Below are 24,450 nucleotides of genomic sequence, written 5' to 3'. Positions count from 1 at the left end.
TGAGGCCCAATAATCCTTGTAGACTCTGACTCTCTCTCCACTATATTGATGTTCAATAAACTCACAGGCACTATTGATAAAGTCATTTTGTGCAATACTTATGGAAATGAATTGAGATAAAGGTGGAAAATATGCCAGAAGGATCATTTAGTTTAATTCCACAGAGTATATTTTATAATATCAAATGAAATTGAAATTGATGAGAAAATGCAGCAGCGGGTCACAGGGTGGTTTGTGTCATAGCCCTTCTTTAAATATTCACCAGTTTCCATTTAAATGTTTTCTTTATGCCACAGAAAGAGGCACATATATTCTCTGTTTGCATTCCAAATGGCACCTAATTCCGTATGGGCCCTATATAGGGAATAGGATGCCATTTGGAATATACCCACTGTTTCTGGCATATTGAAGCAATTTACTTTTAGTGTTATCGTTGTGACAGTGACGGATGACGTGTGATGCCCAATCTGTGGTGAGCCTGCTGAAGACTGAGGACCCATACATCCCTGTCGTGATCATTCTGTAGACTGCTGAAGGGACTCTAAGGGCCCATGGATTCACATGAGACCCATCACACTGGATATAGTCTATAATCTGCTCTATTGAGAGCTGTGACTGATAGAGGATGAGATGAGAGAAAGAGATATGGAGTGATAAAGAGGGGGGGACAGGAGAGAGTGAGAGAGTGGGGAGAGACAGAGGGGTGATAGACAGAGGTGGAAAGAGTTAATTTGAGAGAGAGAGAGAGAGAGAGAGAGGTGGAGAGATTATTCACCATGACACAGTGGTAGAGCAGATCAACACCACTTCTAATCTGGAAAGAATAGCAAAGAAAGCAGCTCTTCTGACGTCCACCCTTTTCCTTCTCTGGATGAAAAGACACAGGATGAAAGACACTACATGACTGGTTAAAAAATGTGGTGGTTACCTCCAAATGTACATGTCATGTTTTCGCAAACGTTTTTATTGGTGCTTATGTTGCAGTTTGTGGGTAGGGTTGGATAGTTTGGGGGTAGGGTTGGACAGTTTGGGGGTTAGGGTTGGACAGTTTGGGGATAGGGTTGAACAGTTTGGGGATAGGGTTGGACAGTTTGGGGATAGGGTTGGACAGTTTGGGGGTAGGGTTGGACAGTTTGGGGATAGGGTTGGACAGTTTGGGGATAGGGTTGGACAGTTTGGGGATAGGGTTGGACAGTTTATGGATAGGGTTGGACAGTTTGGGGGTAGGGTTGGACAGTTTAGGGATAGTGTTGGATAGTTTAGGGATAGGGTTGGACAGTTTGGGGATAGGGTTGGACAGTTTAGGGATAGGGTTGGACAGTTTAGGGATAGGGATGGACAGTTTGGGGATATGGTTGGACAGTTTGGGGATAGGGTTGGACAGTTTAGGGATAGGGTTGGATAGTTTGGAGGTAGGGTTGGACAGTTTAGGGATAGGGTTGGATAGTTTGGAGGTAGGGTTGGACAGTTTAGGGTTGGACAGTTTGGGGATAAGGTTGGACATTTTGGGGATAGGGTTGGACAGTTTTGGGATAGGGTTGGATAGTTTAGGGATAGGGTTGGACAGTTTGGGGATAGGGTTGGACAGTTTAGGGATAGGGATGGACAGTTTGGGGATAGGGATGGACAGTTTGGGGATAGGGTTGGACAGTTTGGGCATAGGGATGGACAGTTTGGGGATAGGGTTGGACAGTTTAGGGATAGGGTTGGACAGTTTAGGGATAGGGTTGGATAGTTTGGAGGTAGGGTTGGACAGTTTAGGGATAGGGTTGGATAGTTTGGAGGTAGGGTTGGACAGTTTAGGGATAGGGTTGGACAGTTTGGAGGTAGGGTTGGACAGTTTGGGCATAGGGATGGACAGTTTCGGGATGGGGTTGGACAGTTTAGGGATAGGGTTGGACAGTTTGGGCATAGGGATGGACAGTTTCGGGATGGGGTTGGACAGTTTCGGGATAGGGTTGGACAGTTTGGGCATAGGGATGGACAGTTTGGGGATAGGGTTGGACAGTTTAGGGATAGGGTTGGACAGTTTAGGGATAGGGTTGGATAGTTTGGAGGTAGGGTTGGACAGTTTAGGGATAGGGTTGGATAGTTTGGAGGTAGGGTTGGACAGTTTAGGGATAGGGTTGGACAGTTTAGGGATAGGGTTGGACAGTTTGGAGGTAGGGTTGGACAGTTTAGGGGTAGGGTTGGACAGTTTAGGGGTAGGGTTGGACAGTTTGGGGGTAGGGTTGGACAGTTTAGGGATAAGGTTGGACAGTTTGGGGATAGGGTTGGACAGTTTGGGGATAGGGTTGGACAGTTTGGGGATAGGGTTGGATAGTTTGGAGGTAGGGTTGGACAGTTTGGGGATAGGGTAGGACAGTTTGGGGATAGGGTTGGACAGTTTAGGGATAGGGTTGGACAGTTTAGGGATAGGGTTGGATAGTTTGGAGGTAGGGTTGGACAGTTTAGGGATAGGGTTGGATAGTTTGGAGGTAGGGTTGGACAGTTTAGGGATAGGGTTGGACAGTGTGGGGATAGGGTTGGACAGTTTGGGGATAGGGTTGGACAAGTTGGGGATAGGGTTGGATAGTTTGGAGGTAGGGTTGGACAGTTTAGGGACAGGGTTGGACAGTTTAGGGACAGGGTTGGACAGTTTGGGGAAAGGGATGGACAGTTTGGGGATAGGGATGGACAGTTTAGGGATGGTGTTGGACAGCTTGGGGATAGGGTTGGACAGTTTAGGGATAGTGTTGGACAGTTTGGGGATAGGGTTGGACAGTTTGGTTATAGGGTTGGACAGTTTGGTTATATGGTTGGACAGTTTGGTTATATGGTTGGACAGTTTGGGGGTAGGGTTGGACAGTTTGGGGGTAGGGTTGGACAGTTTGGGGATAGGGTTGGACAGTTTGGGGATAGGGTTGGACAGTTTGGGGATAGGGTTGGACAGTTTGGGGATAGGGTTGGACAGTTTGGGGATAGGGTTGGACAGTTTGGGGATAGGGTTGGACAGTTTGGGGATAGGGTTGGACAGTTTGGGGATAGGGTTGGACAGTTTGGGGATAGGGTTGGACAGTTTGGGGATAGTGTTGGACAGTTTGGGGATAGGGTTGGACAGTTTGGGGATAGGGTTGGACAGTTTGGGGATAGTGTTGGACAGTTTGGGGATAGTGTTGGACAGTTTGGGGATAGGGTTGGACAGTTTGGGGATAGGGTTGGACAGTTTGGGGATAGGGTTGGACAGTTTGGGGATAGGGTTGGACAGTTTGGGGATAGGGTTGGACAGTTTGGGGATAGGGTTGGATAGTTTGGGGATAGGGTTGGACAGTTTGGGGATAGGGTTGGACAGTTTGGGGATAGGGTTGGACAGTTTGGGGATAGGGTTGGACAGTTTGGGGATAGGGTTGGACAGTTTGGGGATAGGGTTGGACAGTTTGGGGATAGGGTTGGACAGTTTGGGGATAGGGTTGGACAGTTTGGGGATAGGGTTGGACAGTTTGGGGATAGGGTTGGACAGTTTGGGGATAGGGTTGGACAGTTTGGGGATAGGGTTGGACAGTTTGGGGATAGGGTTGGACAGTTTGGGGATAGGGTTGGACAGTTTGGGGATAGGGTTGGACAGTTTGAGGATAGGGTTGGACAGTTTGAGGATAGGGTTGGACAGTTTGAGGATAGGGTTGGATAGTTTGGTTATATGGTTGGACAGTTTGGGGATAGGATTGGAAAGTTTGGGGATAGGGTTGGACAGTTTGAGGAAAGGGTTGGATAGTTTGGTTATATGATTGGACAGTTTGGGGGTAGGGATGAACAGTTTGGGGATAGGGTTGGTCAGTTTGGGGATAGGGTTGGTCAGTTTGGGGATAGGGTTGGTCAGTTTGGGGGTAGGGTTGGACAGTTTGGGGGTAGAGTTTGGTAGTTTTGGGGTGGGGTTGGATAGTTTGGGGGTAGAGTTGGGTAGGGTTGGATAGTTTGGGGATAGTGTTGGACAGTTTGAGGGTAGGCTTGGATAATTTGGGGGTAGGGTTGTATAGTTTGGGGGTAGGGTTGGACAGTTTGAGGTAGGGTTGGACAGTTTGGGGATATTGTTGGACAGTTTGAGTGTAGGGTTGGATAATTTGGGGGTAGGGTTGGACAGTTTGGGGATAGGGTTGGACAGTTTGGGGATAGGGTTGGACAGTTTGGGGATAGGGTTGGACAGTTTGGGGATAGGGTTGGACAGTTTGGGGATAGGGTTGGACAGTTTGGGGATAGGGTTGGACAGTTTGGGGATAGGGTTGGACAGTTTGGGGATAGGGTTGGACAGTTTGGGGTAGGGTTGGTCAATTTGGGGATAGGGTTGGCCAGTTTGGGGATAGGCTTGGCCAGTTTGGGGGTAGGGTTGGCCAGTTTGGGGGTAGGGTTGGCCAGTTTGGGGGTAGTGTTGGACAGTTTGGGGGTAGGGTTGGCCAGTTTGGGGGTAGGGTTGGCCAGTTTGGGCGTAGGGTTGGACAGTTTGGGGGTAGGGTTGGACAGTTTGGGGATAGGGTTGGACAGTTTGGGGGTTGGGTTTTACAGTTTGGGGATAGGGATGGACAGTTTGGGGATAGGGTTGGACAGTTTGGGGGTAGGACTGGACAGTTTGGGGATAGTGTTGGATAGTTTAGGGATATGGTTGGACAGTTTGGGGTAGGGATGGATAGTTTGAGGATGGGGTTGGATAGTTTGGTTATATGGTTGGACAGTTTGGGGGTAGGATTGGACAGTTTGGGGATAGGGTTGGACAGTTTGGGGATAGGGTTGGACAGTTTGGGGTAGGGTTGGACAGTTTGAGGAAAGGGTTGGATAGTTTGGTTATATGGTTGGACAGTTTAGGGATAGGGTTGGACAGTTTGGTTATATGGTTGGACAGTTTGGGGGTAGGATTGGACAGTTTGGGGATAGGGTTGGACAGTTTGGGGATAGGGTTGGACAGTTTGGGGATAGGGTTGGACAGTTTGGGGATAGGGTTGGACATTTTGGGGATAGGGTTGGACAGTTTGGGGATAGGGTTGGACAGTTTGGGGATAGGGTTGGACAGTTTGGGGATAGGGTTGGACAGTTTGGGGATAGGGTTGGACAGTTTGGGGATAGGGTTGGACAGTTTGGGGATAGGGTTGGACAGTTTGGGGATAGGGTTGGACAGTTTGGGGATAGGGTTGGACAGTTTGGGGATAGGGTTGGACAGTTTGGGGATAGGGTTGGACAGTTTGGGGGATAGGGTTGGACAGTTTGGGGATAGGGTTGGACAGTTTGGGGATAGGGTTGGACAGTTTGGGGATAGGGTTGGACAGTTTGGGGATAGGGTTGGACAGTTTGGGGATAGGGTTGGACAGTTTGGGGATAGGGTTGGACAGTTTGGGGATAGGGTTGGACAGTTTGGGGATAGGGTTGGACAGTTTGGGGATAGGGTTGGACAGTTTGGGGATAGGGTTGGACAGTTTGGGGATAGGGTTGGACAGTTTGGGGATAGGGTTGGACAGTTTGGGGATAGGGTTGGACAGTTTGGGGATAGGGTTGGACAGTTTGGGGATAGGGTTGTACAGTTTGGGGATAGGGTTGGACAGTGTGGGGATAGGGTTGGACAGTGTGGGGATAGGGTTGGACAGTGTGGGGATAGGGTTGGACAGTGTGGGGATAGGGTTGGACAGTGTGGGGATAGTGTTGGACAGTTTGGGGATAGTCTTGGACAGTTTGGGGATAGTCTTGGACAGTTTGGGGATAGTGTTGGACAGTTTGGGGATAGTGTTGGACAGTTTGGGGATAGTGTTGGACAGTTTGGGGATAGGGTTGGACAGTGTGGGGATAGGGTTGGACAGTGTGGGGATAGGGTTGGACAGTTTGGGGATAGGGTTGGACAGTTTAGGGATAGGGTTGGACAGTTTGGGGATAGTGTTGGACAGTTTGGGGATAGGGTTGGACAGTTTGGGGATAGGGTTGGACAGTTTGGGGATAGGGTTGGACAGTTTGGGGATAGTGTTGTACAGTTTGGGGATAGGGTTGGACAGTTTGGGGATAGTGTTGGACAGTTTGGGGATAGGGTTGGACAGTTTGGGGATAGGGTTGGACAGTTTGGGGATAGGGTTGGACAGTTTGGGGATAGGGTTGGACAGTTTGGGGATAGGGTTGGACAGTGTGGGGATAGGGTTGGACAGTTTGGGGATAGTGTTGGACAGTTTGTACACTAAGTGTGAAACTAAGCAGCGTGTGTCAGTGCCATTGGTGATCCACTGCAGGTGACATCACTTGGTTTCCAAACCATATTGCTGCCGTTACAAATTCAGGACAGGAAGTGTTAGGAATTATGTTTAAATAATGAAGTGTTTTATTTATTTTATTATAGGGGAAGATTGGCACAAATATAATTATGATGTTTTGGATATTCCTGAAATGACATCCATTGACTATGTTATTTGGGGAATGTACATTTTGCATAATGTCTTTTGGGCCTATATTTTGTGGAATGCTCCTATATGTTTTTTTGATTGAATTGAATAAGGTCTGTTTTTAGCATGCCAAGGGAAAGCAGACGTTTAGTTTTGCCAAAATGAAATATTTGTCTCATGAGAAAAAATCTGAATCGATCAGTGACTTGATATATTTTCTCCATACTCTTCGCATTGAGTCATTCATATTCGTCATTTTGTTATTTGCTGTAAATCAAAGAAAGGCATCAAGTCTATTTACTCATCACAGTTTGAGTGAACATGCTCTCATCAGAAACTTTTTGAATACTGTAGGTAATGAAGCACTTTGGTTGTGGAGTGACATCTGAACTTTTCTGAGGAGTACGGTCTAGGGTACTGATTTCTAAAGGTACATAAACTGAACGGTTGATTACCTGAGAGAAGAGAGTCAACAGAGAGATGTAGCAATGAATTACATTGAGATTATGATGCCCTTTTCTTCATTTGACCATCAACGCCAATAAGTTGTTTTACTCATTAAACCACAATATTGCATCCTTAGATGTTATTGTGAAAAAACAGGCTAATGTAAATTGTGAAACTTATTTTATTGCACAAATAAGCTCCTGTCAACTTTATTCCCACAAGCAAACATTCACACACTGACACCTGTAATGAACACAATGGGAGACAGAGAGCTGGTTTCAAGTGCCGGGCGCAGCAGGTGTGTATTTGTGAAGGACCTCAGGAGGAGGCAGGTAGCTGGGTCCAGGGGCAGGCAGAAGGTCATACACAGGGAGTCCAAAAAGGCAACAGTACAGGCAGGGAAAAGGCTAGTAACGTCACCTGGGAGATAAGGCAATAGGTTGATAACAGGAAATCCAATAGGCTAAAGTACAGTCAGGGAATAGGCAAAAGGTGTCGTTAGTGAGGCAGGCCAAAACTATCATACACAGGAGGAGTAAATTACAGGGAAAACAGCACTCCGCCTATAAGTGTGTCACAAAACAAACAATACCTCACAATGATGCAGTGCAAAGAACTGAACTACATAGTGTGTGATAATGACATACAGGTGTGTGAACAGGTGATCAGAATTCAGGTGATTAGGATCTGGAGAGTGAGCTGCGTTCAGGGGATCTATGTGTTTGAGAATGTGAGCTATGTTCAGGGGATCAACGTATTTGAGAGTGAGTTGGAAACAGACGTTACAAAACCCAGACATGCATTTATTTTTTACCTCCGGCTTCTAATCCTGCTATTAATTAAGTATAGAAATCCCATGTTGAGATTCATTGCCATAATCTGTCATTTCTGGAATGGAAATCACAGATTTAAAACGAAATCGAACCGACGACAATGAGGAGGACAAGGGGGGAATAAAGTAATAGAAATGAAGACATTGTGCCTCAGTGACATGTCTCTGCATTCCTCTGAATGCAAATCCACGCTTTAGGGGAAAAACTCCTTTGTACCAGTACGTGCCAGCCATGCTTCACAGAAAGAGAGACAGGGAGAAAGAAAGAAAATAAAGATGATTTAAAGATTATTTCAAAATATGATTTATTATTAAATATGATTTAGTTCTGCCTGTAACGTAGCCTTAATCTCAAATCAAATCCCCATACACAATTCCCATTGTTCTGCTTTTGTCCTTCTCTTCACATTGTCTTTCACAGCATGGTTCCAGCAACTATAGTGGAACCGTAAACAGGCCAGATCAGTATAGCTCAGCATGGCTTGGTTCAGCTCAGCTAATTAGTGTGAAAAGGGTTTGCAGTCTGCCAGCAATCCAGCCTTGGTCCACTTGAGCATCCAGCCAGGTTGGTACAGGTGGCTTTTCTGTGGTTCAGTGGACAGTCAACACAATGCAGCGGTCACATGGAGGTGTAAGCTTCTACTACAGAAACTGTATGATGTCATTACAGATAACTCAGTAATAACCACTCAGCAGAGTGTAATGTACAGCAACATTTTGAGTTGACCGTACTCAAATAATTTAGTTGGATTGGCATTAAGGTTCCGCAATGGAATAAGAACAATCCAACGTCATTGAAGCGATGTGTGTGTGTCTTATCGGGTAGTCAGGGAGCTTATTGAGGCATATGGAGGTTTCGTTTTCAGTGGCTGATGATAAACTGTCCTTTTCACTGGGAAACTGCGCTTGCATCTCAAATGGCACCCTATTCCCTACATGGTGCACTGCTTTTTACTAAAGTCCTATTGGCCCTTGTCAAAAGTAGTGCACTGTAGGGCATAGTGTATACTTTTGAACACACCCTGCACATCCCACAATACCCCTTTAATCTCTTCATGGTGCCCTCAGGGCATAATAACTGTTTATTACCTGGAAACCCCATTTTATGATACCCCCCCACCTCCCACCGTCCACCTCCCTCCTCCCGCCTTTCTGTATGCTCATGCTAACCGTTATTGAAAACACCCAGGCCTCCACATCGCAGCTGACCTGCATGCTATTTCTTCTTGATACCTGCTCCCCACTCGCTTTGGTTATGTCCCAAATGGCATCCTATTTCTTATGTAGTGCACTACTTTTGATCAAAGCCCGATGGGGAATAGGGTACCATTTGGCATGTATCATTTCCCTCTCCTGTTAGATCTGTATGCTCCCTCGGCCTCCTGTAATCTAATATCATGTTAGGAGGAATTGTTTGAACAAAATCTCATTTGTCTTTATAGCCTGATGTTGCCTTCAAGCAGATTTTTCTGTTCCTCATCCATCCATTTTCTGAAGGGTAATGGAGGGGAAATAAATAGGAAATAGAATGAAAGCTGGCTTTGAGAACTACTAATACAAAAAAGGGGGATATGAGTTTAGTTTAGGAAGGAGTAGAAGATGCCTTCCTTTTATTGTTTGCTCTGAGGGAAGAACGTGTGAGGCAGAGAGAGATAGACAGAGAGAGAAAAGGAACACGGTTTTCAGAAAGGTATGTAAAATGGAGGTAAGATTTGAGGGGAGCTGTCTTGGAGGAGACAGGCGTTTGTGTTTAAAGAAGACAGGTGTGTCTGTTTTCCTGTGCTGTTGGGTGGTACTTCATGGGTGACTGTGTGACAACACTGTGGGAGGATTCTGTCACCCCTATCAAGGCGATGGCACCCCCTGTCAACTGTGAAGTGGCTGGAAACAGCCCACATTGTCAACATGGTTGGGATTTACTGGTCATGTGGGAGAAGGCAGTGTATCTGTCTGCATCACCAAATGGTACCCCGTTCCCTTTAGTGCACTACCTTTGACCAGGGCCCATAAGGCTCTGGTGAAAAGTAGTGCAATACATAGGGAATACAGTGCCATTTTTGGACACATTCTCTCTTTTTGTCAATCTCTCTCTCTATACAGCGGGGTAGACCAGAGAGCCGTGTGAATATATTATTGATGTTAAATATAGCAAAAGTTTACGTAACAAACCTTTTACGCCGCTCTGAATTGCAAGAGTCATTACTCTGCTTGTTTTTAAATGACCTTGAGTACTGGACAAGCTTATTGTGATTCTTGTTATTGCGTGACAGGGAAGGTTAGTATTAGATGTTTGCCTAGAATTACTGCCTTTACTGATGGACGAAGCACCACTCAAGCCCACTTTGTGTGTGTGTGTGTGTGTGTGCATGTGCATGCGCGTGCGTTCGTACGCCTGTGCACATTTTTTGAAATTCTGTGTGCTTTGTTTTGATTTAATTGATATTTCGGTGTGTTTTGGGCTATCCTGTCAGCACCAGCAGCAGCAGCTGACAGGGCAGATGTCTCCTGTCTTAGTGGGGGTAAAAGGTGGTCGATGGGTGGAAAAGACAGGCTTTAATTACGCAGCAGGAGTCTACTCAGTAGCTTGGCCACACGCTAACAGGGACTCATCTGCCCACTGGTCCTCGGGGCTTCCTGTACACACACACTCACTCACTCACTCACTCACTCACTCACTCACTCACTCACTCACTCACACACTCACACACTCACACACTCTCACTCACTCACTCACTCACTCTCTCACTCACTCTCTCACTCACTCACTCACTCACTCACTCACTCACTCACTCACTCACTCACTCACTCACTCACTCACTCACTCACTCTTCAGTAGTCCTACCAGGCTGGGCCCACCAACCACAGAGCATCTGTATCTCACAGCTCACTAGCCAAGGAGTGACATGTAGTGTAAAACCAAGATATTTGTCACCGTATGTGATGTGCCAAGTGATGAGCGTAGCCAAATGCTAATAAAACACCAGATTCTAGATGTAGAAAATGTCTGTGTTCTCATTGGCATCACAGACCATAAACATGTTGGTGGAACTAATAAATCCACTGACTTCCTTTTATCTTTATTTCTTGACAGAGTAAAGCCTTGTTTCAATGTTTTGGATAGATCCCGATCATCACTTACTCTGTAAAACATGTATATCTAACATACCTCCCCCTCTCTCTGCAGTATGCGCGGGCACAGAGAACAAGCTGAGTACTCTGTCGGACCTGGAGCAGCAGTACCGCACATTGAGAAAGTACTACGAGAACTGTGAGGTTGTCATGGGTAACCTGGAGATCACCAGCATCGACCGCTCCAGAGACCTCTCCTTCCTCAGGGTAAGACCTGACACTACCGTCCCTTCTTAGAATGACTTCTAGAATCACACCTAGAAGTGTTTTGGAATCACGTAGTTGAACATATCAGTGTCTGTTAAATTAACTTTGCAACCAGCCATTGTCCATTCAATCTTGTTGGTGAGATATTGTTTTACTCCTAGGTCCTCTTTCACCAATCAGCTAGGCTGTCTGTGATAATCAGACCCTCATCCTCTGCAGCTCTGATCTCTAAGTACCAAAAACGGATTGTCTCCATGTTCTCTTCTGCTTGGTGGGAGACATTATGAAATTATGATGACCTGATTAATTATCTCTGATTCAACACAATCCATATCGTATTTGATTAGAGATGTTTCAGAGATGTAGAATGAATCATAATTAAATGGTTGGGATTGGTTGAAGGTTAATAAAAAAAGAAACAGAGGTGGAGAGAGAGGTGGAGTGCTTGTAGGTTAGATGAGGGACCAGTGGTGTAATCACTTACTTGACCCAACACACACACGCGCACACACAGCATTCAGTATGTTCAACTGGCTATAGATGATCTCTCCTGCCCCTACCTCTCAAGCACATCTCCCACATCACCACCGGTTAGCACGTTCTCAACTTATTACCTACACTGAAAAAAATGAAGCTTCTTAAATGGTTCTTCCTCAGCTCTTAAAGTTCCTATGATAACTATTTCCCAATAAAGAAACTCTGAGTTAAGAGTGGGGTTCTTGACATGGTACTATGGTTCTTCAGAATTCTTTAATGTTCTTGAAACGTGTCCTTTTCATAGCACCCTGCAAATTGGCCAGTGTTAACTAGTCTTGATTTTTCAGTGGAACATTTATAGACTTGATTCTAGATTTAAATTAACACTCAGCGGTGTAAAATAACCCCCGTTTTGGTGTTAATAACCAGTGTTGAACCAAAACCACACGTATCGTTATCATATTTCCACACATGCTCTATTGCAGGTTGATTTTTACAATTGTTTATTTCAATATCTTTGTTTTTGCATGTACATTGATTTGTTAATTAATCGTATGCTACTCAAATATGATTTTGTTTAACTAGGCAAGTCAGTTAAGAACAAATTATTATTTACAATGACGGCCTACACCGGCACAACCCGGACAACGCTGGGCCAATTGTGTGTCGCCCTATCGCCCAATCACGGCCGGTTGTGATACAGACTGCATTCAAACCAGGGTGTCTGTAGTGACTCCTCAAGCACTGAGATGCAGTGCCTTAGACCGCTGCGCCACTCGGGAGCCCAAATGGCGTAAATATTTTGAAACTATTCCAATCTGTTATTATTGCACCAGTTACTGAAATTGTTGTTCCTGTTTAGATGTTTTATGTAGTCTCATATCTAACTCTTCCCAACTCTGGCAGTCATTCTGAATGCAGATTGTAGCTGAATTAAAATTCCAAATGTTGGATATTCATATTCCAATAGGAATTATACTATAACTTTGCAAGTCAACATAATGAGACTTGCAGACCTGATATGGCTTGTAAACGATGAGTTTCAGGCCACTGTATTAGGGTTAAACTGAGCTATCTATTGTTTTGTCTTAAAGAATGTAATTTTTATGACAACATAATTACTTAAGAACTCACTTGGTGAAAATGAATGCATGCACCAACCATGTCTCTGTCACTGGCAAACACAGTCATGGGTGGTACTGGTAACTCTAAAATGCAATCGAAAGGAACCCTGAGGAATATGCAAATAAGGCTTAAAACCCTACAGCAGGGATATTCGGTCCCGGAAGGCCGAAACAGTTCTGGTTCTTCAGAGACCATAAAAATGGTTCCCCGATTGCATCATTCTCTATAACCTTAATTGGGTCTAACTTGCACCTTTATTTTTTACAGTGCCTTTGGGAAAGGATTCAGACCCCTTGACTTTTTCCACATTTTGTTATGTTACAGCCTCATTCTAAAATTGATTATATCGTGTTTAGACATTTTTGCTAATTTATATATTTTTTAAAATTAAATATTACATTTACGTAAGTATTCAGACCCTTTACTCAGTACTTTGTTGAGGCACCTTTTGCAGTGACTACAACATCGAGTCGTCTTGGGGATGACGCTACAAGCTTGGCACACCTGTATTTGGGGAGTTTCTTGTGATCTTCTCTGCAGATCCTCTCAAGCTCTGTCAGGTTGGATGGGGAGCGTTGCTTCATAGCTATTTTCAGGTCTCTCCAAAGATGTTCGATCATATTCATGTCCGGGCTCTGGCTGGGTCACTCAATGACATTCAGAGACTTGTCCCGATGCCACTCCTGCGTTGTCTTGGCTCGGTGCTTAGGGTCGTTGTCCTTTACGGACAATTCCTTTGACCTCATGGCTTGGTTTTTGCTCTGACATGCACTGTCAACTATGGGAGCTGATATAGACAGCTGTGGCCCTTTCCAAATCATGTCTAATCAATTGAATTTACCCCAAGTGGACTCCAATCAAGTTGTAGAAACATCTCAAGGATAATCAATAGAAACAGGATGCACATGAGCTCAATTTCGAGACTCATAGCAAAGGGTCTGGATACTTATATAAATAAGGTATTTCTGTTGTTTATGTTTTATAAATTTGCAAACATTTCTAAAAACCTGTTTTCACTTTGTCATTTTTGTGTATTGTGTGTAGATTGCTGAGGATTTTTTTTATTTAGTCCATTGTAGAATACGGCTGTAAGGTATCAAAATGTGGAAAAAGTCAAGGGGTCTGAATACTATAGGGCTCTGGTCAAAAGTAGTGCGCTGTATTGGGAATATTGTGCCATTTGGGACATAGTGTTGTTAGATACAGAACTTAATATCCCAGTGGCCCAACTCCAATAGGTTCCAGTCCATTTGGGAAAATCTGGTGGATGGAGGGCTAACTCCTGGTGTGCTGCTGACTGCATGATTGGATGTGTTGTAATGGGGTGGTTTGGCTGGGTGGTTGTCTGAACCCCCATGCACTTTATGAGGTGGTGCTTTAACCCAGTAGAAGGAAACACAATCTCCTGTAAGACCAGAGGCCACAGAGGACTTTGTTTCAATGTATTTAACATTGATTACCGGATCGATATTTAGACGTAGAGTCACCTCATCAAGTTTACCAGGTCTATGTGTTACGATTCCAAAATAAATATAACACCCATAGTCAAAATGACTTTGATTAATTGCTTGAATCCTTTTTTAATCTGAGTGTTAGTTTGTTTTCAAACGAATGATTTGACTGTGTAAGTCAGCATTGTTTATATTTGGGCCCAGTATTATGTTATGATCTACTGTAAGGTCAAAACAGAGTCAGCTTTTCTTTATTACTAAAAGTGAGCCATTCATATCACATCTGTTGAAACATTCTTCTTGTTCTGTAAAAGCCATGCAGCTGTGTGGCCTCTAGTATACAGCAATGCATAACATAGGCAGTTCCACATAACCAAACAAAACTGAGGCATTTATGCCCTTCTGTGTTCCCCAAAACAAACAATGTCGACAAATATATCGCCTTACCCCCCGCGGCAAAAAACTAACGCCAGAGTGTGGCGTGCTGTGGAGGGAAGCAGTCCAGTGTTTCCATTGGCCCCATGCAGAGGAAATAGGACCATGGGACACGGTGAGGGATTGTGGGTAAGAGAGGAAGCAGAAAGTGATGCTGAAGAGAGTATGACTATTGTTCAACTCTGCTTAAAGCTACAATCCTACTCCGAATAATCAGCTTTTATTTTGTTTCAGCAGGCTGTTGTAGAACTCATAAAGGGATGAACATAGAGCCAGGTGGTGATGGGGTTTAGGCCCTTGGTTACAAGCGCTTGCTAGTACAAACCACTACTTCCTTACCTGAACATATAACTGAGGCTGGTTGCTGCTCATTTACAAAATGGCCCCATGTGGCTCTGTGCACATACCAGGTCCTCCAGAATCTTAAGGCATCACAATTAACGAGGGTTAATTCGACATGCTAATTGGGAACACAGGGTGCCAAGCAGCAAGGGAGCAGGGAGGAGGGCAAGGTGCTGTGTATTTTTGGGTTTTTAAGCATATTATTATTTTAAAACACATTAATAATATGACGTCCCTCGGGCAGAAGAGGAGGAGGAAAACTTCACCTTAAAGAGGGGGAGAGGAGTAAAGGAAAATCTAGCTAGAAGCTTCTTTCCTTTCTATCTGGCTGTCTAGTGGTCTGGGTGGTGTGGCTGGCTGTCTAGTGGTCTGGGTGTTGTGGCTGGCTGTCTAGTGGTCTGGGTGGTGTGGCTGGCTGTCTAGTGGTCTGGGTGGTGTGGCTGGCTGTCTAGTGGTCTGGGTGGTGTGGCTGGCTGGCAGTCTCCTGGGTGATTGAAAGTGATGCTTGTGATTTGCCACCTTTTTAAAATAGCAAGAGATGAATAGTCACATCCCAAACTACCAGAACAGCTTTAGCAGTAAATAGAGTCCATCTTCTAAACCGCCCCCGTGCTGCTGATGAATCGAGACCCAGCTATAAGATTAATAACTGGAATTCTTCCCCAAGATTGTCTTTTTTCTGTGTCTATTTTTTCTTCTGTGTATTGAATCTGACATATTTGTGAATGTGTGTTTCTCGCACACAAATGCAAGCTTGCAGCACATGCATTTCATTTCCACATGATGGTTCACAGATAGGTAACACTTAGCCCTCTTCCTTTCTATTTCCCTTCAGTCAGTTGTGTGTGTATGAGATGAGGTAGTCCAGTAATCCACCTGAGAAGGCCTTCACCATTCCCTGACCCTGATGTCACTGTCACCTTGTAACCACTACAACTCTGCCACATTATTTTTCCTGTCCATCCACAAGAGCAGCTTGGTTTCGTCACTACCATAACATGTTATAAGCCTCATAGCAAGACATTATGAAGGCTCATACATGCTTATAACAATAATGAAGAATTATACCTGCATGCTTTACACAATTGCCTATGAATGAATCTATAGACAGCCCTCCTTCCAGCACAAAGTCCTCTTACCCCTCCAGCCTACCAGTCCCCTGCCTGGCTAATAGTGGCTCCCTGCCTTGTGTATCTAGTGAAATTAAGTGCATTACTTTTGACCAAAGACCTATGGACACTGTTCAAAAGTAGTGCTCTATAAAAGGAATAGGCCACCATTTGGGATGCATCCCATAGTGTTAATTATACCAATATCATTTACAAATGGAAAATGTAAATATTCCCATTATGTTTCACACCATTAGCTTGACGATTAGAGACTGGGCGAGGCGGGTGGGCAGGCAGTGGTGGAGGGGTGGGGTCAGACAAGAAATAGGATGTAGTAGATGTTGTGTTGCCATGGTGCCGTGTTGTAAGTACTGTAGAAGACCACTGTCTGAGTCCCCTTTTAATGCCATCTCTCTTTCTCTCTCTATCACTCTCTTTCCCCCAGACTCTCTCTCTGTTCTTATATTGCCATCTCTCTCTCTCCCTCGCTCTGTCCTTATATTGCCAACTCTCTCCCTCTCCCTCTCCCTCTCTCTCTCTTTCTCCCTCCCCTGCCTTTTTTAGCCTTCAGACTGAAGTAGTCTGCTACAGGCTCTTCTAAAAAGGGACCATGCTCTAGTTATAGCCCTTTGATGCCTGTAATCTAAAGTGATCACTTAGCCTACGGCGTCTAGGTAACACTGTCATTATGATATAAACCAGATGGAAATATACCAGTTAGATTGTTATAGGATCAAGTTACATGTTTTGGTCAGTACAGTGTCAGTGCCAGTGTCATGCTAAAGATAATGTAGTCATGTTGCGGTTTCTGTAGTCACTACAGAGGAGGTTGGTGCGAGTAATTTAAGTTCTAGAGCTGGAGTTGTTTGTAATCTACAGGACCAAGTTTCCACTTACCAAATGCATCTTTTGGTGTTTGAAGCTATAGAAATCCTCTGTATTATAACACCCAGTGGCACATAATGCATTTATGGCCCCATGTCAAACACTAGGCAACTCAAATGAAAACATAACTACATAGTGTCACGTTCCTGACCTATTTATGTTAGTTGTTATGTGTGTTAGTTGGTCAGGACGTGAGGTTGGGTGGGCATTCTATGTTTTCTGTTTCTGTGTTGGTTTTGGGTTGCCTGGTATGGCTCTTAATTAGAGGCAGGTGTTTGGCGTTCCTCTAATTAAGAGTCATATTTAGGTAGGCGTTGTCACAGTGTTCGTTGTGGGTGATTGTCTCTCGTGTCGTCGATGTATGTACCATACGGGACTGTTTGGTTGTTCGTGCGTTTTGATGTAGTCTGTTCCTGTCCGTGAGTTTTACGTTTTAGTTATGTAAGTTCATGTTCAGGTTTTCGTCTACGTCGTTTTCTTGTTTTGTAATTTTGTAAAAGTGTTTGTTTTCGTGTGCTGTCGTGTCAATAAAGAGATGGCATATTTCCCTAATGCTGCGTATTGGTCCACTGATCCTTCTCTCCTCTCCTCGTCCGAGGAAGAGGAGAACGACAGCCCTTACAGAATCACCCACCATTCCAGAGCCAAGCAGCGGAGTAAATGGAGTAAGGGACAGGAAAAGAAGGAGGAATGGACTTGGGACGATATATTGGACGGAAAAGGTTGCTACACATGGGAGGAGATCCTGGCTGGTAGGGATCGCCTCCCATGGGAACAGCTGGAGGCACTGAGGAGAGCAGAGGCTACCGGAGAGAGGAACCGGAGTTATGAGGGAACGTGTCTGGCACGGAAGCCCAAAAAGCCCGTGAGTAACACCCAAAAATTTCTTGGGGGGGGGGTTAAGAGGTAGTGGGCCAAGGGCAGGTAGGAGACCTGCGCCCACTTCCCAGGCTTACCCTGGAGAGCGGGAGTACGGGCAGGCGCCGTGTTACGCAGTAGAGCGCACGGTGTCTCCTGTACGAGTGCATAGCCCAGTGCGGGTTATTCCACCTCCCCGCACTGGCAGGGCTAGATTGGGTATTGAGCCAGGTGTCATGAGGCCGGCTCAATGCGTCTGGTCTCCAGTGCGTCTCCTCGGGCCGGCATACATGGCACCTGCCTTACGCATGGTTTCCCCGGTTCGCCTACATAGGCCGGTGCGGGTTATTCCATCTCCCCGCACTGGTCGGGCAACCGGGAGTATTCAACCAGGTAAGGTTGGGCAGGCTCAATGCTTAAGAGTGCCAGTACGCCTCCACGGTCCGGTATTTCCGGCGCCACCTCCCCGCCCCAGCCTAGTACCTACAGTGCCTACACTACGCACTAGGCTACCAGTGCGTCTCCTAAGCCCTGTTCCTCCTCTACGCACTCTCCCTGTAGTGCGTGTATCTAGCCCGGTGCCTCCAGTTCCGGCACCACGCACTAAGCCTCCTGTGCGTCTCCAGAGCCCTGTACACACTGTATCTTCTCCCCCTACTAATCCTGATGTGCTTGTCCTCAGCCCGGTGTCACCAGTGCCGGTACCTCGCATCAGGTATAGAGTGGGCTTTGAGAGTACAGTGTTCCCTGTCCCTGCTCCCCGCACTAGTAGGAAGGTGCTTATCCTTAGCCCGGTGCCTCCAGTTCCGGCACCACGCACCAGGTCTACAGTGTGACTTATCCGGCCAGAGCCATCCGTCTCCCCAGCGCCATCTGAGCCATCCGTCTCCCCAGCGCCATCTGAGCCATCCGTCTCCCCAGCGCCATCTGAGCCATCCGTCTCCCCAGCGCCGTCTGAGCCATCCGTCTGCCATGAGCCTGCAAAGCCGCCCGTCTGCCATGAGCCTGCAAAGCCGCCCGTCTGCCATGAGCCTACAGAGCCGTCCGCCAGACAGGAGCCGCTAGAGCCGCCCGCCAGACAGGAGCCGCTAGAGCCGCCCGCCAGACAGGAGCCGCTAGAGCCGCCAACCAGACAGGATCCGCCAGAGCCGCCAACCAGACAGGATCCGCCAGAGCCGCCAACCAGACAGGATCCGCCAGAGCCGCCAACCAGACAGGATCTGCCAGAGCCGCCAGCGAGCCATGAGCAGCCAGAGCCGTCAGCCAGCCATGAGCGTCGAGAGCCGTCAGCCAGCCATGAGCGTCGAGAGCCGTCAGCCAGCCATGAGCGTCGAGAGCCGTCAGCCAGCCATGAGCGTCGAGAGCCGTCAGCCAGCCATGAGCGTCGAGAGCCGTCAGCCAGCCATGAGCGTCGAGAGCCGTCAGCCAGCCATGAGCGTCGAGAGCCGTCAGCCAGCCATGAGCGTCGAGAGCCGTCAGCCAGCCATGAGCGTCGAGAGCCGTCAGCCAGCCATGAGCGTCGAGAGCCGTCAGCCAGCCATGAGCGTCGAGAGCCGTCAGCCTGCCATGAGCGTCGAGAGCCGTCAGCCTGCCATGAGCGTCGAGAGCCGTCAGCCTGCCATGAGCGTCGAGAGCCGTCAGCCTGCCATGAGCGTCGAGAGCCGTCAGCCTGCCATGAGCGTCGAGAGCCGTCAGCCTGCCATGAGCGTCGAGAGCCGTCAGCCTGCCATGAGCGTCGAGAGCCGTCAGCCTGCCATGAGCGTCGAGAGCCGTCAGCCTGCCATGAGCGTCGAGAGCCGTCAGCCTGCCATGAGCGTCGAGAGCCGTCAGCCTGCCATGAGCGTCGAGAGCCGTCAGCCTGCCATGAGCGTCCAGATTCGTCAGTCAGCCATGAGCTGCCCTTCAGCCTGAAACGGCTAGATACCCAGAACTGCCCATCAGTCCAGAGCTGTCTCTCTGTCCGGAGCTGCCTTTCAGTCCGGAGTTGCCCCTCTATCATTATCTCCCTCTCTATCTTGATCTACCTCTATATTCTTATCTATCCCTCTGTCTTGATCTATCTCTCTGTCCCGGTGCTGTCCCTATCAGTGATGTTACTAAGAAGATTTTGTGGGGGTAAAAGGAGGGTGGACATTCTTAGAGGGAGATGGAAGCTAGGATGGATTATGGTGGGGTGGGGACCTCGCCCGGAGCCTGAGCCACCACCGTGGTTAGATGCCCACCCAGACCCTCCCCTAGACTTTGTGCTGGTGCGCCCGGAGTTCGCACCTTATGGGGGGGGTAATGTCACGTTCCTGACCTATTTATGTTAGTTGTTATGTGTGTTAGTTGGTCAGGACGTGAGGTTGGGTGGGCATTCTATGTTTTCTGTTTCTGTGTTGGTTTTGGGTTGCCTGGTATGGCTCTTAATTAGAGGCAGGTGTTTGGCGTTCCTCTAATTAAGAGTCATATTTAGGTAGGCGTTGTCACAGTGTTCGTTGTGGGTGATTGTCTTCCGTGTTTGTGTATGTCGTTGCACCACACGGGACTGTTTTCGGTTTGTTTTGTTCATCGTTGTTTTTGTGTAGCCTGTTTTCTCTATTCGTGCGTTCTTCTTGTTTCATGTAAGTTCGTCGTCTAGATCTGTCTACACCGTTTGTTATTTTTGTTAGTTTATTCAAGTTCGTGTTTTCGTTTAATAAATATGTGTTCAAACTCCACTGCGCCTTGGTTCGATAAATACTCCTCCTTTTCTGATGAAGAGAAGGAGGACCGCCGTTACACATAGACATTAAAACTCCATTTGAAAAGTAGTTAAGTTAATTGTAGTGTTTTATATATAGGAGGAGACTGGGCTGATTGGGTTGGGCAAATTTAGACAACTTCATAAGTGGCCCTTAGAGTAGCAGTCAGCCCCCTAGAGTTATCCTGACCCTGTGCGCTCCAGAGGATAAAGGTCAAATAGGGGTTAATGAGCCTGGAGAACACGGAGGAGCAGAGGAGACATTTAAAGTAGTCTGTCCCCAGCCAGTTGACTGAACTCATGATAGGAGGAGCTGTCTGCATTAATGACAGCAGACTCATACCACTCTGCATCCAAATAGGGACATGATAAGAGTGAGACTCATGGTCAGAGACTTTGACCTAAGCTTTATTTCTGACTCACCCTCCACCTCTTATTTTGTGGGTCAGCCTCTTTCTCTGCCTGTTCATCCTCTACCTATCCTACAGCCCCTGTCCTGTTACAGCCTGTCCATCCTCTACCTATCCTACAGCCCCTGTCCTGTTACAGCCTGTCCATCCTCTACCTATCCTACAGCCTCTGTCCTGCTACAGCCTGTCCATCCTCTACCTATACTACAGCCTCTGTCCTGCTACAGCCTGTCCATCCTCTACCTATCCTACAGCCCCTGTCCTGTTACAGCCTGTCCATCCTCTACCTATCCTACAGCCCCTGTCCTGTTACAGCCTGTCCATCCTCTACCTATCCTACAGCCCCTGTCCTGCTACAGCCTGTCCATCCTCTACCTATCCTACAGCCCCTGTCCTGTTACAGCCTGTCCATCCTCTACCTATCCTACAGCCCCTGTCCTGCTACAGCCTGTCCATCTTGTACCTATCCTACAGCCCCTGTCCTGTTACAGCCTGTCCATCCTCTACCTATCCTACAGCCCCTGTCCTGCTACAGCCTGTCCATCCTCTACCTATACTACAGCCTCTGTCCTGTTACAGCCTGTCCATCCTCTACCTATCCTACAGCCCCTGTCCTGTAACAGCCTGTCCATCCTCTACCTATCCTACAGCCCCTGTCCTGCTACAGCCATGTTTCGGGAAGGACTCTTACTCTCTGTTCCTGTCTCTCTTCTTTCTCTCTCTCTTTCTGTTCCTTTCTCTCTCTTCCTCTCTTCAACACCTCTCTTCCATCCTCTGTACCTTTTTTCCTCCCTCCCTCCCTTACAGTATATTTCTTCTCTTCTTCTCTTCGTCCCCCAGGCGTGGTTGGTTGGTGATTGTAGGTTGCCTGCCGGTTTATCATATTCCCTACATAATGCACTACTTTTGTTGTAGGATGCCATTTGGGCCGCAGATCAGATTCCACCCCCTGATCCTCAGCACCCTTCATTATTAATGAATACTGATGAAGTGTTGGGGAGCTCATGTCTTTGAGGCCCGCCTAGATTGGGTTGACAATTGCAATTAGCAAGCTCTCAAGTTCATTTCCATCACTTTAATTTGACATGAATAAGGCCAGAGAGAGAGAGACCACCCTGCGCAATGAAATAGGGGAAGAAAGAGGGTGGGAGGGGGTCTGAAGGCAATTGAGGAGTCCTGTGTAAGTTTTTCTCTTGGATCTCCGTCTGTTACCTGACACTGATGGTGGTCAGGACAGACACAGTTGGAGGACTAGGCAGAGGGAAGCCTGATGCCACTATCCACTAGCTTTAGATTGATTTTCCCTGTTCCATTCAGGAAAACATTACAGCAGGCAGAGGGTGGTAGTAGGAGGTAGATGGGAGTTTGTGTGTGTTTGTGTGTGCGTGCGTGCATGTGTGTGGCCAGGGTGTGAGGTAATTGACAAGAAATGTGACAGGAGATAACTTACTCTTTGCCATGGTGACAGTCGCTGAAACACCTATTCCCTCTGAATTATTTTTTTTGGAGAACGATGGTAGGTGTGTGTCTGTGCGCATGTGCTTCCGTGTATTTGTGTGTGCGTGCATGCGTGTGTGTGTGTGTGGGTATGCGTGTACTTTTTAATGAGTCCATGCATTCATGTGCCCTTCCGCTTGTGTGTGTGCACGTGCATGTGTGTGTATAATCTTGCACAGTACACAGTGTGATATCAAGTTTTAAACTATCTTCCATGCTGACTGACGGATACATTTTCTCTCTGTGGCCCTGCTGGTCTTGAGGGGGGAGGGGGGGGGGGGGGGGGGGGGGGGGGCGTGCGCATCTCTTCCCTGCCACTGGGACAGATATATAGACAGACAGATAGATAGACAGATAGATAGACAGATAGACAGATAGATAGATAGACAGATAGACAGATAGATAGATAGATAGATAGATAGATAGATAGATAGATAGATAGATAGATAGATATTCGGAAAGTATTCAGACCCTTTCACTTTTTCAACATTTTGTTATGTTATAGCCTTATTCTAAAATAAAATAATATAAATGACAAAGCGAAAACAGGTTTTTAGACATTTTTGCAAACGTATAAAACATTAAAAACATAAATACCTTATTTACATAAGTATTCAGCCCCTTTGCTATGAGACTCGAAATTGAGATCAGGTGCATCCTGTTTCCATGGATCATCCTTGAGATGTTTCTACAACTGGATTGGAGTCAACATGTGGTAAATTCAAATAATTGGACATGATTTGGAAAGGCACACACCTGTGTATATAATGTCCCACAGTTGAAAGTGCACGTCAGAGCAGAAAACAAGCCATAAAGTCGAAGGAATTGTCCGTAAAGCTCCGAGATAGAATTGTGTCGAGGCAAAGATCTGGGGAAGGGTACCAAAACATTTCTGCAGCATTGAAGGTCCCCAAGAACATAGTGGCCTCCATCATTCTTAAATGGAAAAAGTTACCTAGAGCTAGCCACCCGGCCAAACTGAGCAATCAGGGATGAAAGGCCTTGGTCATGGAGTTGACCAACAACCGGATGGTCACTCTGCCAGAGCTCCAGAGTTCCTCTGTGGAGATGTGAGAAACTTCCAGAAAGACAACCATCTCTGCAGCACTCCACCAATCAGGCCTTTATGGTAGAGTGGCCATACTGAAGCCACTTTCAGTAAAAGGTACATGACAGCCTGCTTGGAGTTTGCCAAAAGGCACCTAAAGGCCAAGCATCACATCTGGAGGAAACCTGGCACCATCTCTACAGTGATGCATGGTGATGGCAGCATCATGCTATGGGGATGTTTTTCAGCAGCAGGGACTGGGAGACAAGTCAGGATTGAGGAAACGATTTAATGGAGCTACGTACCGAGAGATCACTGATGAAAACCTGCTCCAGAGCGCTCAGGTTCACCTTCCAACAACCCTATGTCGCAGCCGGCCTCGACCGGGAGACCCATGAGTCGGCGCACAATTGGCCCAGCATCGTCTGAGTTAGGGAAGGGTTTGGCCGGCCGGGAAGTCCTTGTCCCATCGGACGCTAGTGACTCCTTGTGGTGGGCTGGGCGCATGCACGCTAACTTCGGTCGCCAGCTGTACGTGTTTCCTACGGTACAGCTAGCACATTGGTACAGCTAGCTTTCCGGGTTAAACATGCAGTGGTCGTGTTTCGGAGGACGCATTGCTCTCGACCTTTGCCTCTCCTCTTGTCCATACGGGAGTTGCAGCAATGGGACAAGACTGTAACTACAAATTGTATATCACGAAAAGTTGAGTCAGTATCAGATCAACATTTTAAGTAATACATTTATACAAAAAATTAACTATTACACTTACATAAGGGTTCAGACCCTATACTCAGTACTTTGTTGAAGCACCTTGTCACGATCGTCGTAAGAAGCGGACCAAAGCGCAGCGTGGTTACAAAACATTCTTCTATCTTTAATGAAAAACACTTAAACAAACTTACAAAACAAAACGAATAAGACGAACGTGACCGCTAAATGAACAATGTGCTAACATGCAACATAACATAGACAATAACCCACACCCACAATACAAAACAGGCTACCTAAATATGGTTCCCAATCAGAGACAACGCAAAACACCCGTCTCTGATTGAGAACCATATCAGGCCAAACACATAGAAATATACAA

The 24,450-nt window shown here is 46.6% G+C and overlaps 1 protein-coding gene across 4 annotated transcripts in view; it reads left to right on the top strand.

The window, feature by feature from the left end:
• Window positions 1-24,450, top strand: part of LOC129816567 (receptor tyrosine-protein kinase erbB-4-like) — a 634,779-nt gene that overhangs the window by 260,505 nt on the left and 349,824 nt on the right. For all 4 annotated transcript variants that reach the window (XM_055871183.1, XM_055871182.1, XM_055871185.1 and 1 more), the window contains exon 2: window positions 10,847-10,998. In XM_055871183.1, the coding sequence (XP_055727158.1) occupies window positions 10,847-10,998 (152 nt within the window). The remainder of the gene's footprint in view (window positions 1-10,846; window positions 10,999-24,450) is intronic.

This window comes from Salvelinus fontinalis, chromosome 19, assembly GCF_029448725.1.
Source record: "Salvelinus fontinalis isolate EN_2023a chromosome 19, ASM2944872v1, whole genome shotgun sequence".
NCBI lineage: Eukaryota > Metazoa > Chordata > Actinopteri > Salmoniformes > Salmonidae > Salvelinus > Salvelinus fontinalis.
Note: the sequence above shows the minus strand (reverse complement) of the source record. Positions and strands in the feature narration are given on the sequence as shown.